The sequence below is a fragment of the Delphinapterus leucas genome, chromosome 3, assembly GCF_059928025.1.
Source record: "Delphinapterus leucas isolate spDelLeu-1000000601 "Yukka" chromosome 3, BTC_Dleu_Yukka2, whole genome shotgun sequence".
Classification (NCBI taxonomy): domain Eukaryota; kingdom Metazoa; phylum Chordata; class Mammalia; order Artiodactyla; family Monodontidae; genus Delphinapterus; species Delphinapterus leucas.
This window is the reverse complement of record NC_143131.1, coordinates 120,787,960-120,804,825: the sequence shown is the minus strand read 5'-3', so window position 1 is coordinate 120,804,825 and position 16,866 is coordinate 120,787,960. Positions and strand designations below refer to the sequence as shown.

Sequence of the window (16,866 nt, the reverse complement as noted above, 5' to 3'; positions counted from 1 at the left end):
AGAGGAGAGGTATCCTTGTGAATTTTCAATTATAAGAACAAAGGGACTCTACCAGAAGCCAAGAAGGTGGATGTAGGGACTCTGACATCAGGAGCAGAGGAAAAAACGCATAGCCTGATCTGAGCTCTAAATTGGTGAACATTATAAGTCCTCAGAAAAAAATCCCATTTATGGGGCTTAACATTCTTCTACTTCCCAGGAAGAGTGCAATTAACAGATCTTGACTACTGTCTGGTAGTCTGTAATAACCACCCCAAAGTCTAGATGGCCTTTCCCAGAGATGGGCTGCAGAACTAGAACATGTAGTGTTCGCAAATCCCTTGTAAAAGCCCCTTTGTTTAAAAGACACTTGCTGGCCTTGTACCATGTGTAAAAGGATAGGTGGAAACATGCCCCTCAGTGGTCCGAAGGTTCTGCAGGAATCTCTTATACCAAACTGAGACAGCTCTGTAGCCCCATCCCAGGTGGACAGTTGAAGCTCACCTTCAGGCAGAGGGAATACCTAGTCACAGCACCTTACAGCAAAACTCTTTTGGCTGGTCTCTTGTCAATTGGTACTCCATCATAAGTCCCACCTCACAAAAAATAAAAAGAGAATTAAAGGACAGTCCTGTCCATATAAGACAGGCTGCCTCAATTTTGGCAAGTCCTGAAATACTGAACCAGCAGGACACAGACAGTGTCCCCCAGGGTCAGAACTTGAAGGGCCAGCCAGTTAGAGAGGATGGAGGTGGTGAAACCAGCAGGTGCTTGAAATAGGCTGGCAAAAGCTCCCAACTTATGGGAAATGAGGCTCTGAAGCTATGAAACACCACATCCATAAACATTTGGTGCACAGAGACTCTCTCGCGTGGAGGTTTTAAAAACCAAAAAAGTTGTTAAGTTTAAAACAACTAGCCACTGTAGTGCACAGGACTGGAAAAAGGTATGACAAGAGATGGGAAAAGGGAACTATTTATGGCAGGTGTCTACAAGGGCAGGTGTCTAATCTGTTGGCTTGTTAATTAATTCTCTCAATGCCTACATAGTGGCTGTACATACTTTATACCCAATACATGTTCACTGACGTGAACTCCAGAAGCTCAAAATGTTGAAGAGCAGCTTACGTCCTCTCATGTGTCAATGAAGGAGAGTGACGGTGGGGAGGGACATCCTGGGTGGTACGGGGTGCTCCGTTTATCAAGTTACACCACAGCACAACTTCAGTGCACTGGCTGGGGCAAGGTGTTAAAAGCTACATCCTCCTCTCCTTGCCATCTGGCTGCTACCATCTTAATAAAAACACACAAGCAAGTACAGTAACTGCCAAGTGCCAATGGGATCTCTATCATAAAAGGCCTAGGATAAGTTGAACTAAAACAAGGGCAGATTCGCAGACCTCACAATCATGAAGTTGACTTCCTTGGTCAATAACTCAGACTGGGTGTCAATGCCGGAAACACAACACTTTGAAAAGAACAATGCAACCAAATAAGAAATAACATGCAGAAAAGAAAGAATCACCTTAAGGATTTCTTGTTTGAACTGGGAATAGAAACTGAAAGGAACAGAGTTGTTCAGGAAAAAGAAAATGCAATGGTGATTCTACTTTTCTTGCAAGCAAAACTTTTTCAAGCTATTCAAAAATTAAAAAAAAAAAAAAACCACACCACTAGCCTGAGTATAATTGTTAATTGTGGCAGCCACAAAAAGAAAAATGCAAGCACTAACCAAAATGAGGTAAATATCGGTATCAACCTAACACAGAAGCCCAATGGTGTGACTGAAAACTACCCCCCAGTGCATGTGTGTACCCTCTCTCCCTCTGCCTCCGGTTCTCTGCCTGTCACCCTCCCTCCCTCTTTGTTTCTCTCGCACACAAACACACACTCACTCACTCTTCAAAGTTCGCCCTTTGTATAACTCATCTATAATAGAAATGTGGTTATATTTTATCTCTGGGCAAGCTCAAAATGCAAGCAGACAGTAGACAAATGCACTTAGCAGTAAAGCCTTCCAAAGCCTCCTTCATGGACCCAGACCAAACAATATGCCATTCCTTCACTGGGTATTAAGAAGAGAGAGCTGGGACTTCCCTGGCGGTCCAGTAGTTAACACTCAGCACTTCCACTGCCATAGGCCCAGGTTCAATCCCTGGTCAAGGAACTAAGATCCCACAAGCCGTGCGGTGCAGCCAAAAAAAACAGCAACAAAAAGAAAAAAGAGAGAGAGCCCTCCCCCAAATATTTATCCTCATGAAACAACCAGGTCCACGTGAAATGACCAGGTGGCAGTGGACCACAGTGCCCCCTGACAAACTAAGAAACGCTATGAGCGTTTTTCCTTAGCACCTCACATACAGACATCTTGCATGCCACTTCAGAGGATTCACAGACATTACTGTCACACCCCTCCTCCAGTCCATCCTCAGATCCCAGAGTTAGCATCCCTGTTCACCGCATCAGTGGAAGTGACTCAAGTTCTAGCTGCCTCCTCACACTTCAAACTTGTCTTCTGTGTCTAATTCCTCTGCTTGTACCAATCCTCTGTGGACTGGGATGAGCACACAGACCAAGTCAACTGCACGGTGGATGGAGTTTAGAACAATCTACTGAACAGTCTTCAACCCAGTAAGAATACTGACTAACACACCTGCCCAAAGAAACAGCACACATTCCGTTTATGGTGAGAGTGATAACGGCTCTGGTCCTGAGCCCGCTCACACGGAGGAAAGTATTAATCACTAGGCCTCCGAGCCCTTTGCCAAAAAGACTGGACAGTAGTACACCCTAAGTAGCCCCATCATTCTGTCTGCCAAGATACTTCAATGGTATCTGGAAATTAAGCCTCAGGACATTTCCGTGCTTGCTTAATGTACTGTTGCCATGTTGACATAAATGAACAAAACTGGCCTGACAATTTGAGAAACACATTTTTAGCCCCAAGGTTTTTTGTTTGTTTGCTTTTTAGTATTACTATTTTTACTTTCTTGCTTTATATCCTATTCCAAACTCTGCTCCAAAAAATAAATAAATATAAGCACATCATACTTAGGTTTCTATAAATCATTATAGTTCCACTGACTATAACTAACCCAAAAGGCAGTCAGTCTACAGTCAGGACAGATCTTGCAAGTCTCTAGACAATGACGTAATCTATGTGCAGGCATATATAAAATCTAAAAGTCTCTAGAATTCACTTTTAAGTGGACAGCTAATTTTTATAGAATTGATGTGAAACAGTATGTTATCTACTCGAGTCTCATATGTACCATTACTCTCCCCAGTTTACAGCTGGGTAAACTGAGGTTCAGAGATGTTAGGTAAGTTATTCAAGGGTCCATGGGAGAATCAGGATTCAAATTCAGATTGGCTGACTCCAAAACCCATGCATTTAACACTTTTCCTCCTACCAGTAAAGTGAACTAGGACAATAGGAATCCACTTGCATACACAGTGAAACCCATTTGTGGAATTACAATAAATGACTATTGCCAACTTCTCTATTGTACCTTATCATTGCAGGTATGTGTGTACATGCACGCATGTGCATGTGTATATACACACACACGCACACACTTTTGCTTAGGGTATATATTTTTTATGTTATAAATAAAGGGCCAAAGTAAAGAAATCATCTCAGGAAATGGAAGGCTAAGGTCAGCCCTAACCTATCACTCTTAGCTTCTTCAGCATGGCCACAAGGATGCTAGTGGTCACAGGTTCTCCTTCAGCATGGCAACCTGACCACTAAAAAACATAGCTCTGAGCATAATTATGCATTTTGCATAAATTAAAGGAATGCCAGCAGCAAGGATACACGCACACACACACACACACAATACATACACAAGTACATGGATATACTAATAATATATATACATATGTGTGTGTTATCTATCTATCTGTATATAGATAGATAGATACACATATGAATCCTAACTTTATTGTTAGTGCTACAGACAGTATACAACAGTTAGAATATTACAAACTTCTCAACCAATTCCAGATCTTTGGTCTCTAATAAGCCTTCTAACCTGAGACTTTCTCTGATTCAGGACACTGACTTCTGCCACATACCAACAATCACTAAGAAATGGAGAAGAACTCCTGAGCAGCGTGGAAGTAAATGTAGCTAAATTCAAAGCCTGTGGCTAAAAAGAGGAACACACTCCTGGGTATTCTTTTCTTCATTCATTCATTCATTCATTCAAAAAATATTTATTTGACATGGATTCTCAATCAACATGCTCAGTGATATTTGGCCTGGGGCTATTCTAGTACTAGAGATATAGGGAAGAACAAGAACACCAAGATCCTTGCCTTCGAGGATTTCTATTTAGAGGGGCCCAAGAGTGACCAGAACCCAAGACATTCAACAAATGAATTCAACTGTAGAGTACATAACAGAACCCAGCTCAACTCACTGCCCCCCAGTTAATTCAATGAGTTGTGAGTGTTTATTATGCACTCCAACCACTAAGCACTATAGGTAAATAATATTAAAGACAGAAAGACTATAATCGCTCTCTGCCGTAAGTAAGTCAACATCCTCCTGAGACGACAACACACAGAGGTATGAACTAGGTGGAGAAAGTGCCAAAGCCAGGTATCATAATCCATCCAGATGTCTGGCAGAGCCAACAACCACTAGGAGAAATATGGTATTCATTTCTGCAAAGTAGTTCCAAGAGGGAAAGTTAAAAAGTACTCCAACATATTTCAACACTAAGCATCCCCTCCCCACAAATAAAAAGACAAAACCAAAAAATCCACGTCCGTTTAGGCCAAGAATGTTGATGATTTCCTTAGTCTGGTGGAAGTAAAGCTCTCTTAAGATTTATGGTAAAAGCAAAACTAATTAGCAATGATTAATTATAAGAGGGCATGTTTCTAATCTGAGGAATATTAGCTCAGCTTCTGGCTCCCCTCACCCCCTTCTCTTTTTGCCTTTAAAAATAGAGGTGAAGATGGGGGGAAGCTTGCTTTTCTGGGCATTTGGTCAAGACCACACAGCACGCGGGAGCCATGGCAGCTGGCCGGGGCCTGGCCGGGGCCACTCTCCTTCTGCTCGGCCTTTGGCTGTAACCATTAGACCACACGTCTGTGCTATTTTCCCAATGACCAAAAGGAAAGATGTTTAAAACCATATTAGAAAAATGGCTTTACTTTTCGGATTTGTTTACTTGTTCTGGTGTTTTCTTCCAGGATGGTGGGCCAGGATTTTGGGGAACACACCTAAAAAGAATGCAGTCACAATGGTATCATGAGCCTTCCTAACTTGACCACACTGGAGCCCGATTCAGCAAACCCAAAGATAATCTCACAAAAAGTGCTTATCTTGTTCCACACCTCACCACAACCTAACTCGCAGACCTCCTAATATTCAAAATGCCTCCAAATCCTTCTTCCGTCCATATATTTCTAGAAAATACCACCCTTGACTTAAATCACTAGGAAATATGACCACTTTATGGCTTTTAGGGTATGAGAGAAGGCTGCAGAAATAGACCTAAGAACACTTCAATCATTCTTCAAATGAACAAAGTTATTCAAAAAGAAACCTCTCTTTTATTGACTGCCTTTCCTGTAGAAGAAAAAAAAATTGAAACTACTCCAACCACAATGTCCACTCCCATGAATCCCTGCCATGATATCTGAAAGAAGGCCAAGAGTAATTGGTGCTGCTGTGAGATGCAGGGGGTCCCGCTACGGAATGTCTATTAAGACCATGCCTCTGGACGCCTGCTGATGGTAATGTTCCTTTAAAAAGCCAAACCTCTAAAACTGTTCCAGGTTAAACGAAACTAAGGAGATGTGACATGGTGGAAACCTGGATTAGAAAAAAATATTTTAGTGGGCCAACTGGCAAAATTTGAGATCTGTGAAACAGATAATAATATTGCATCAATGTTAATTTCCTGGTTTGATAATTATACTGTGGTTATGAAAGATGTAACATTTGGGATATCTGTGTAAAGGGTACTCTGGAATTCTTTGTACTATTTCTGTGACATTTTTATAAGTCTGAAACAATGTTAAAATGAAAAGTTAAAAAAAACAAGCTAACACGCAAACACACACACACACATACGTACAGCCTCTGATAAATTCTTGACTTGCAAAAACATCATCCTGCAGATAGAGGAAACAAAATAGGGAGCTTTTAATTTGGCCTTAATTCTGACACAAATGAAAAACTAACTGGCAACAGAAACCTTCAGAGTTAGAGCCTCGCCTATGCCAACCTCTTCAGAGAAGGTCAAGCAGTAGTTAACCTAGGCCACAAAAATGGAGGAAAGGGGCTTCCCTGGTGGCACAGTGGTTGAGAGTCCACCTGCCGATGCAGGGGACATGGGTTCATGCCCTGGTCCGGGAAGATCCCACGTGCTGTGGAGCGGCTGGGCCCGTGAGCCATGGCTGCTGAGCCTGTGCGTCCAGAGCCTGGGCTCCGCAACGGGAGAGGCCACAACAGTGAGAGGCCCGCGTACCACAGAAAAAAAAAAAAAAAAAAAAAAAGAATAAAAAAAAATAGGTAGATGGTAAAGTACATAACGAGGATTTCATTACACCATTGTTTGTAATGAAAACCTGAAAACAACCTAAATGTCAAAGACTGTCTACTAATCCATGTTAAATCTATACTAACTCAAAAATTTTACAAAATAGAAGAATTTATTTCTAGATGTACAAGTACAGGAATAAATACTCAGAGAAAATTCTAGAGGGACACACACTACACGTTTAACTCTAGAGAGGGACTTCTCTAGAGTTAAATGTGGCTAGGAATGAAAGGTTCCACAACCCAAGTAACTAATGCCAGTTGACAAAGGAAGAATGAGAGATGACTGAAAGAATAAACGTGACTCACAGGGACCCTCTCCATTATTACTTTTATTTACTAACAAAATTAGCACATGCTGACTGTGAAAAATTCAAACAACTCAGAAGTCCTTCTCACAATGAATCCTACACCCTCTAAGATTAAACTAAAATAACAAAGACAAAAATAATGACAGGAGAGTAAAGGAGGACATGTTATAACAGGGGCTCAAGCCTAGAAAGGCAGCAGTGTGGAGAAGAAGCTGACAGTGATCTGAGGCTTGCAGAAAATGCTAAAGACAAGCAAAAGGGCCTTTATGTTCTATGTAGACCCAAAAAGTGAACAAAGAAGTGAGAATATTAAACAGTGGATCTGTGCAGGTCTATAAAGGTAGGTGGGGAATCACCAAGAAACAGCTTCAGTTTAGAACACATCACACCAAGCCAATACTTTCATTTTCCTTAGGTTCATTCATCTGATTATCTGACAAGTGGATACTAAACACTTACTCTGTGCCAGACACTATGTATAAAAGATACAAAAACCTTTAAAAAAAAAAAAAGTGACAATGGTCTTGTCCTCTGGAAGACGGCTATCCAAGCAAGAGGACCGATATTAATCAAATAATCGCACTAACTGATGTACAAGTATAAGCTGGGACAAAGGCTTGGAAGTCAGGAAGAAAGTCTCTCAAAACATCTTTGCAAAGAAATGGAGAAATGGGGTCCACAGACAGCATACAAGGGTCCATGAACTTCAGTGGCAGAGGGAAGAAAATAAACCTTTATTTACATTAGCCTCTAACTGAAATTTAGCATTTCCTTCAAATGCGAACGTGGGAAACAACCACATTAGTGTTAGCAGTATCTGCAACTTGGTCACCAGTAGAAATCACAGATATTTCATGTTACTGTTGCTGCAGGTAACTTGAAATATTATTTATAGAAGTTGTCAGACTGCCCTCATATCTTATTATTTACTGTGGTAATAAAGAAGTATATATTTATTATATCACAAATGGTTTTAATATTTTGATAATTATATTTCTATATTTTTTTTCCTTTGTAAGCCATATGTTTTATACATTTAAAAAATTACTCTGAGAGGGCTTCCCTGGTGGCGCAGTGGTTGAGAGTCCGCCTGCCGATGCAGGGGACAGGGGTTCGTGCCCCGGTCCGGGAAGATCCCACATGCCGCAGAGCGGCTAGGCCCGCGAGCCGTGGCCGCTGAGCCTGCGCATCCAGAGCCTGTGCTCCTCAACGGGAGAGGCCACGACAGTAAGAGGCCCGTGTACCACAAAAAAAAAAAAAAAAATTACTCTGAGAAAGGATCTAGAGGCTTTACCTGATTGCCAGATGCATCCATGGCACAAAAAAAGATTAATGGTCACTCAGCTAAATTCTGGTACAAGTAAGTGGATATGTATCTAAATGAACTATACAATCAAGGAATTCAAATAACTTCAAATCTACCCACACAGTCTCAAGTAACGGAAGCAACATGGTTCGCGAAGGAAAATAACCTCAGTCATCCTCAACCCCTTCCCTTAGTTTTGACTCTAGTTTTTCAACAAGTATTTGCTGAGTGCTTACGCTGGGCCAGCCGCTGTGCTCGGCAATGGGGAAACTGCAGCAAACAAATGAAATTTCTATTAATGTGGCCCTTCCTCATCTTGGTATCCTCATTGTTCATCAAGGTAATTGATGGACAATCTATAAATGTTTGCTAAATGCTAAAAGAAGAATGCTTAGGACCTGAGTAAGCACCACCAGTGTATTATTAAAGTGTAAGGGTTCAAGCCAAAATCTTCTGGCCATCAACATTTCCATTTCTTAGAAGAGTTTCATCAACTCTCCATCACAAAACAATTTCACCTAACCTCCTCCTCTTTTCTCCTAACTTGTAGCTCAGGCTCCTCAATTAACTATTCTCTGATTTTCATGAGAAACTGTCCTTCTAAAGGACATCTAACCAAAGGGAACAAGGAAAGATGTGAATATTACTAAATTTCTTTTAAGACTTGAGCACACTGGTGTGATAGTATATGTACTGTTATGAATTCTACCTATATAAAAACACTCACATGATTCAAAGATGAAGCTTGCAACCAGCTTCTTAACTCAGTAAGAGAAAAAGAAACACCAACAAGTAACATGGAGGTATAATCCAATTTCCCAGCAGCTTGGGGCTGAGTGGGGGTGGGAGGTGGGGAAATGGAAAGTAAATTAGGAACCTTGCTTTCACACGCTTCATCAGTTCACTCCATGTGACATTACAAAGAGAGCTTTCACAAAACGGGCGGAAGTATCCTTCCAAACCACCCTTCTACTCAGAAAGAAGTGAGACCTGCATCACCACACAGGAGCTTAGCAATTCCACCCACACCTTCCTAACCATCCATACTCCTTTGATTGCTTATTTTACTAAGAAAGGAAAATGTAAGCATCAGCAGTAGGGTGATGAGCTGAGCCTGGCATACAACTGGGATTACAAATTACCAGGCCTGGGCTGCATCATAGCAAACGAGGCTAAAGATTACTTCATGCTTGTCCAACTCATAGCCTGAAAGTTCAGACGGACTGCTAAATGAAATTACATTTTCCATGCTAGTGAAAGCAGTTCCTGCCCTGCACTCTGGCGAGCCCGGGCAAGGTGGGTAAGTAAACTCTGTGCTTAAATGAGCCAAGTAATTTAGAAATGAAGCTAGAAAGAGAATCCAGGTATCCCTGCCCCTGCTCTCCAAAAAGATAATAGTAAGAACTAACTTTTAAAGAGCACTTCACCATGTAGAGGCCTTGTGCTAAGCACTTTACCTATAGGTTGGTCCTTACAATACAATCTTATAGTAAGATACTATTATCATCACCATTTTGTTGGCAAAGAAACGTGCTCAGAGGGACCAGGTCATTTTCCAGTGTTAGAGAGCTATTAGTGGTGAATAGGAATTTAAAGCCAGGCTGCCTGAGCCCACATTCTTAACCACCATGACATTCTGCATCTGACCACGGGATCTCATCTGAACAGTCATCAATCTTACTTTTTCCTTTAAAAAACAGCTCACTCTTTTGGATATCAGGTGCAGACTGTAAGATGCAATGCAACTGCCCATTTATTCTATGAGTTCTTTAAGAACTCACGGACTGGAACTTGGGCTTAGCAGAGAAAGGTTGAGAGAAGGGCACACTTTGTTCAGTCTCAAAGTCCACAAGGACTAAAATGGAAGATTTCTTTAAAATGGAGGTGAGCAGTAGGAAGCCATGGTGTCTTGTCCACTTGCTAGAGTAGTGGTTTTTCCTTAGTCTCCCCGTTTTTCCCTTCTTCCATAGCAGAAGCCACAACAGAGGAGTTCCACTTAAAAAGGATGGGTAGATGCCATTCAACTATGACTTCCTAATAATTCAGCAGTGCATAGGTTGTAGTAAAAAGAGCACAGAGCTGGAAGCTAGGAGACCTGGATAACTGACCCAAGATCAACCACTGACTGGCCTTTTTAGGTAGTGTTCCCGCTTATATAAATAAGGGCATGATACTGGCCTGGCTGTGGGCTTCATTCTGCTGCACAGTTAGGAGGTTGAGCCGTATGAATTCGCCAATATCTGGCCATTTTTGACTTACAAAAGTGGCAATTTCATAGCTTCAAACGAATATATGTATTTACACACAATCTTTGATGCTAGTTTCTTCCCTCTTAATTTAATTCCACATAATTCTGGCATCTGCCAACTTTCTAACTTTCTGGATGTCAAAAGAGATTCAAGTACTGGCTCAAAGTGGAGAAATATTTAATTTTACTAAAGAATCTTTGGGTGTGAAGGAAGACTAATACCTCTAAAATAAGGAGGTAAGAGAAGCACTTCCAGACACACGCCACTAATCACAGCTACGGGAATATGTGGGAACACAGTTTAAAGATTAGAGTGGTCCAGGTTCTGAGACTCCAGGTTACCCTATTAGTCCCAATGACATGCTGAGTCATCTTTCCATATGGGGGAGAGAGAATAATAAATACATCAGGTTGGGTGTATACATGTTGGTAATGACGGTAGACTGGTACTGATTCTAATCTGCTTGTTTAATTTAGTGAACATGCTATGAGCAATATACAAAGAGAAAAGGAGAGAACTTCAGTTATAAGGAGCTAAGAGAAAGGAAATTTGCTGTCTCTAAAATTTCTCCTGGTTGCAGTATTTATGCAGCTTGAACTAAGGTTCTGTGTCCCATTTAATATGGAAAGTCTATTCTCAAGCCTGAGACAGTGGCCACAGAATATTAAAATGAAAGCTTATGTGGCTGGAATGGTGACTCTATAGCTTGTCAACCCAGATTTAGTAGAAAGTGAAGAAAATCCAGCAGAATCATTTCAACATCTGTAGGCCTTTTTTCTTTTCTTACCCTACTGCACTAGCTAGGACTTCAAGTACCATGCTGAATAAGAGTGGTAAGAGTGGACATCTTTGCCTGGTTCCCATTCTTAGGGAGAAAGCATCTAGTCTTTCACCATGAAGTATGATGTTCAGGGTAAACTTGTGGTTTTCACTCCTGGCCAAGTATCAAAGAACAAGCTCTCTGAACTGAAAATTTAATGGAGTATAGATATCAGAGTTGGGAGAAACTGTGTCATTTTTGTCTACCTCATGTCTACTGCCCTTCCTCACATAACAATACTTTGATTTCTCCTCAGGGGAAGCCAACCTTCCTCCACCGTTTATACAGTTCTAGTGCAGTGGGCGGATGAGTCACATCTGGTCAATTCACCTATCCCATCCTCTAGTCCAAGTATTTAGTCCACTAAAATTCAAATATGGGACTTCTTTGTAATTATTAGGCAAAGCTCTCTTTCTACTATACTTAGAGACCAGGGATATCAGGCCATGACTGAAATTTGGCCTTCTACCGGTTTTTATAAATAAAGTTTTATTGAAATGCAGCCACACTCATTCATTTACATATTGTCTATGGTTGCTTTTGAGCTACAAGAGCAAAGCTGAATAGCTGCCATAGTGTCTATGCAGCCCCCAAAGCTTAAACTACTTACTATCTGGCCCATTACAGAAAAAGTTTCCTGGCTCCTCTTCTTGATAATAAGATGTAAGCCTGGAACAGTTAGGAAGCATATCACCACTACATAGAAAGAACCTTTTGGAAACCAACTCCAAATATTACGGAAGCCCCTGGATTCAGATGGGCCAGAACTACTATACCCCAATATTTTTCAGTTATGTAAGCCAATGACTCCAGCTTTTTCTCAGACAAATTTGAATTGGGTTTCCTTCATTTGAATTCGAATTCATCACATGGATCAAAACCATAATGCTCATTATAGAAACACAACTCTAATTTCTTCCTCCATTACATATCCATCAATAATATAAAGACATTTGACTTTTCTTTAGACTAGAATGTCACTGGGTGCTAAAAACTGTAATTTATTTAACAATTAACTAAAACATTGTAAAATCAACTGATTTGGGGTTCATTTACGGGTTTTTTTTTTCCAACCAACCATCCTGAGGTGTTATTGAACAATGCAAGAACAAAAAGGGTGGAAACCAAGATTACCAACGGTTCCAAAAAAAAAAAAAAAGGAAATAAAAGACCCAACACTTAATAAACAATCACAGAACAACCGAGCTGTAAGTATAAAAACAAAAGATAGGTGCTGCCATTAACATCTCCCTGAAGTAAGGGAAATACTGTAAGATCAGCTAGAGAAAGAGGTTTCTGCTCCCTTACCAAAGCCAAAACTCCCAAGGGGACAGCTTTAACTAATTAGGGAGATGGTGATTAAAGCCGGAGCTGCTAATTGTCTACTGGGTATATATCTCCGGTAATGCTCCCTAGAGGCTCTCAGCAATGGGAGACAAAATCAGGCCTAATATTCCTGCCAATAATACTGTCATCACATTTCTGTATTTCTCTGTCTTTAGGAAACTTAAAAGCACACGGAGGTGTGGTTTTCAATGCAAACTCTATGTTGCTGAGAGGAAATAAATTTATATTATGTTTAGAAAACAATTATTTGTGCTTAAACTTGTTTTAATGTGCACATTCTGGAGCAAGGAGATGTCTCTCTCAACAGCACACTTTCCATCTGCAGAGGCCAGATGTTAATCTACGGGAAAACTAAGGTGGTTAGTAAGAAAACCAAGCATACGCAGACAGAAAGCAAATATCAAGTGGTGGGAGAGGGAGGTGGGGAGGCTTAAAACGCAGTGAGTGGAGCAGTTTTAGAACTCCAGCTTATCGGAGGGAACACACACACGCACGCACGCACGCACACACACACACACACACACACACACACACACACAAAAGTGGGTTTTTCACTCATACGAAGAATAGTATGCCCTGACAGGATTTTTCTTCCTGGGTATTTCCTCCCCTATGAGTTGAAGAAACATTCAAGAGAGTCAGAGAAAGTACTGTAAAAATGTACTGAGCGAGGACTCTTAGAAGGCAATTTGACATTTTACCTCTATTAAAGATGAAAACCAAAGACATTTAGGGCTAGATATGGGTTCTAATTCTAGCTTTGCCACTGTGGTGGAAACTGTGAGCCACCCCACAGTTTCTGTTCTTCCTCCTTGAAGTGATAAGATCCCCTGGGCACCGGCTGGGCCCATGGCTGCCTATGTTCAGCCTACTTTTCCCATCCTCCTTGGTAGATATATGTGGCCATGTAATTATTGGGGGGCCCACAGAAGTGAGGTGTGCATCTTCTGGCTCCCAGATGCTCTCATCTCCATTATCTGCCTGGAAAATGGAAATGAATGGAACATGGAAAGCCATGGGTCGAGGATGGCACTGATACCAACCAGGGTTCTTGGCCTTCCCCAATCAATAGAAATTGACTAGAGGCCAGACAAGAAATTCAGGCAAGGCTTTATTGGGTCCACTGCTGCAGCAGGTGAGGCAAGGCTTTATTGGGTCCACTGCTGCAGCAGGTGAGGGGGAGTGAGAACAAGTAACAGGTCCCTGAGGGGTGTCGAGATTGCTCCTTATCTGGGGTGAGGGTAGGGGTGTGTCCAGGGGTCAGGCTGGAGGGGTAGCTTAGGTGGTTTGCCCACCCCTTAGGTGGTGCTGTGTGCAGGGGGCATGCGCAGTACCGGGCTTTTGCTCCCGACCCCCTGCTTTTGCTCTGGGTTCTTCAAAAGTGGCTGTGAGGTTTTTGGCCTCTTTTTATCTTTTGTCCAGAATTTGCCCCAACTGCGCATGCACCCAGTTATTTTCAGTCCCTTCTAGTTTCTTTGTATTTTGTTGCTCGAGGAGAGGTGTGTCCAGGTGCAAGCACTGCAGCAAAGGGCCCCAGGTCCCCAGCCTGTCTCAGCACAATGACCCTGTTAGGCACAGACTGCTCACTTCTGAACTCTGAGACAGAAATAAACCTCTATCTTATTTCAGCCACTGCACTTTCAAGTCCCTCTGTTACAGCGACATAGCCTGTACCCTAGTAATATAGCCACTTACAATCTGTGTAACTTGGGGCAAGTTATTTAACCTCTTCTAAGTTTCGGTTTCCTCATCCGTGAAATGGAATCATAACACTTACTTTGTAAGGCACTAAGAGGAGTAAATGGGTTAAGAGAAGTCATGTGCCAAATCTGCGCCTTACACACAACTAACGGCAGGTGACAACAGCAAAGACATGAAGGACCACTTAGGAAACTGCTTCCAAAGGCCTATGACATCAAGCAGCTATCGTGCCCACAAAGCCCCGAAGGGAGAAATGTGTATCTGCTTTTGAGAGAGCTATCAAAAGTTACCAGTAACAAAGTATTCGGGGAAAATCAGGGGTATCCTGTATTTTAGCCCAGCAGAAGAATTAAGATTAAATAATGTTTAATTAACTAGAGTTTAGCAAACTGCAGCTAAATCTTTAAATAGTTCTTTAAATCTTGCTCTGTATTATTAAATGTTATACAAACACTAGTTATTTGCTTATGCTTAGTTGCCTGTATTGAGTTCCATGTTTGGATACAAAATACCTGAGTAGAAAATGACATGAATCGATACAGACCACCTAACCAGGGTAGGCTAAGAAAGAGACACACAAATGAACTGGAATCATCTATACTGGACACCCCACTTGACGCACAGAGTTCTGCAGTCAATAGAGGCTATGCATGCCTCATGTCCCTTGCACATACTTCCCCCTTTTGACAGTGCCTTCGTAAGTGATCATTATTGGTCCAATTACTGGCCCTCTGACAATGTGGATTCTTTTTATCTTTTACTGGCAGGACATGGTTAGACCGTACTCTTACAACTTCTGTAACCTTGAGATTTGCTGAATACTGGGGTTGAGATCCTTGGCCGCAAGTTAAGATGACTACTGTGACTCTAGGGACTTCCCCCAAGGTTTTTCCGTGGGTTTCTCATGTCACAAGATGCACAAAAACCACAAGATTACATCACCCAGCAAAGACTAGCATCTCTGAAATGGGAGCATGGATCACATTACTAGGCTTAACTCCTTTCGTGGGCCCGGGTAATCCCACTGCTTATAATGGGATGTGAGCCAACTACGGCAATGGGAGGCTGAACCAGAGGGCAATGAGTAAAGGTTCTGCACCATCTGTACATGCTTTTATCATCATCTAACCTGTTAAAATGGATCTGAGGTAACGCTTTGCGCTGCACTTTGTGGAGGCATCGATAGGTATTCAGTAAGCCAGACTGGGCTGTGCTTCCTCTAAGAGTCCTCAGGGTGCTACAATTGCCTCGGTGAAGGGCGGGGTGGGGTGGGGGGGTCTCTGGTGTGGTGTCGTGCAGGACCCATGCCTTAGACTGAGAGGCCAAAGCTCAGGAGTTGCATCTACACAGAAGCAGTGTCAATATCCACAAACATCAGTCCAGGAATTAAAAAAAAAAAAAAGTCCCTCTGGTACATTGGTCTCAAGAGCCCAAGGCTTTATTTAGAGCAACGGCAAAAATCACTGCACTAAGGAAACAACAAACAACTCGGGACCTTTATTCTTGCTCTACTTCCCTGAATTGTTACTTACAGGTTCCCTTCCATCCATGGCTTCCATCCAGAGCCTCCGGTCCTCTTCAGACAATGCCTGCATGGTGATAACTCCGGGCCTGCGGAGAAATGAGGACACAGATGTGAACCCAGCGCCACAGGTAGAGAGATCCTGATGATGGTGAGCCTTAAAGAGACATCTAAGTGACCGAGTGAGAGCCTGCTGGGGTTGACGGCACAGAGAGAGAGAGAGCACCCCTCAGCTCTTCAGAGCCACCTTCCAGCCTCAGAAAGCAAAGCTATCACCCCCAAATCCCTCTCAATAAGCCCACCTCCCTCAGGGAGGTGGGAGGAAACACAGAAGACAGGACTCTACATACAGGTAAGGGACACAGAGGAGTCAAGTGATTCCCTTCGGCGTCTGAGATCATATTCATTCCTCTTCTCCAAAATGCTTACTAGGGTACTTTACTCCCAGTAGGAGTACAATAAACACGTTCTTAAGTGAAGAGAATTACTGGACTCAATAAAAAGAGGGGGAACATCCACGCTGGAGGGATCCTGGTTTAATATCTAGTCCAATGATTCTAAACTGCTTTTGACATGAAAAAGTCTTATGGGGGTAATGGGTGTTATAATTATGATTATACTAAATGTATACAGCATTTTTAAGTGAATCTTTACCATGGCAGACGCTAAGGTCTTTACATGCATTAGCTCTTTTCACTCTCTCCTTGAAATCTGCTTGTTCTTTCAAATTGAGCACAAACCCTTCAGAAAGCATGCACACAATATCAAATGGTGTTTGTTGCGTACCCCTTACACATGTCACACAAGAAGAGGTGTGTGCCACAAACATGAACTTGGGAGAAGGGGCTACAAGCCCTCTATGCTCATTAATGCAGGAGTTCTTGACTTAGGGTCCACAGATGGGTCCCAGAGGGTCTATAAGCCACCCTCCCCCACCAAATGTGTATGTATTTTTCTGGACAAACAATTCAAACTGCAACCCACAAAAAGTTAAGAATTAGTGACTCAAATCCTCATCTTTAAAGTTTGAGAAAGCCTAAAAGGAAGGCTGAAGTCCCCTGAGCAGGAAT

At 42.0% G+C, this 16,866-nt stretch overlaps 1 protein-coding gene across 8 annotated transcripts in view; it reads right to left on the bottom strand.

Moving 5' to 3' along the window:
• ARHGAP26 (Rho GTPase activating protein 26) overlaps nucleotides 1-16,866 on the bottom strand; it is a 484,190-nt gene that overhangs the window by 297,453 nt on the left and 169,871 nt on the right. For all 8 annotated transcript variants that reach the window (XR_002646893.3, XM_022589981.3, XM_089909436.1 and 5 more), the window contains one exon: nucleotides 15,807-15,885. Coding sequence is in view for 7 of the 8 variants with exons in the window: in XM_022589981.3 (XP_022445689.1) it covers nucleotides 15,807-15,885 (79 nt within the window). In the remaining variant the exon portion in view is untranslated. The remainder of the gene's footprint in view (nucleotides 1-15,806; nucleotides 15,886-16,866) is intronic.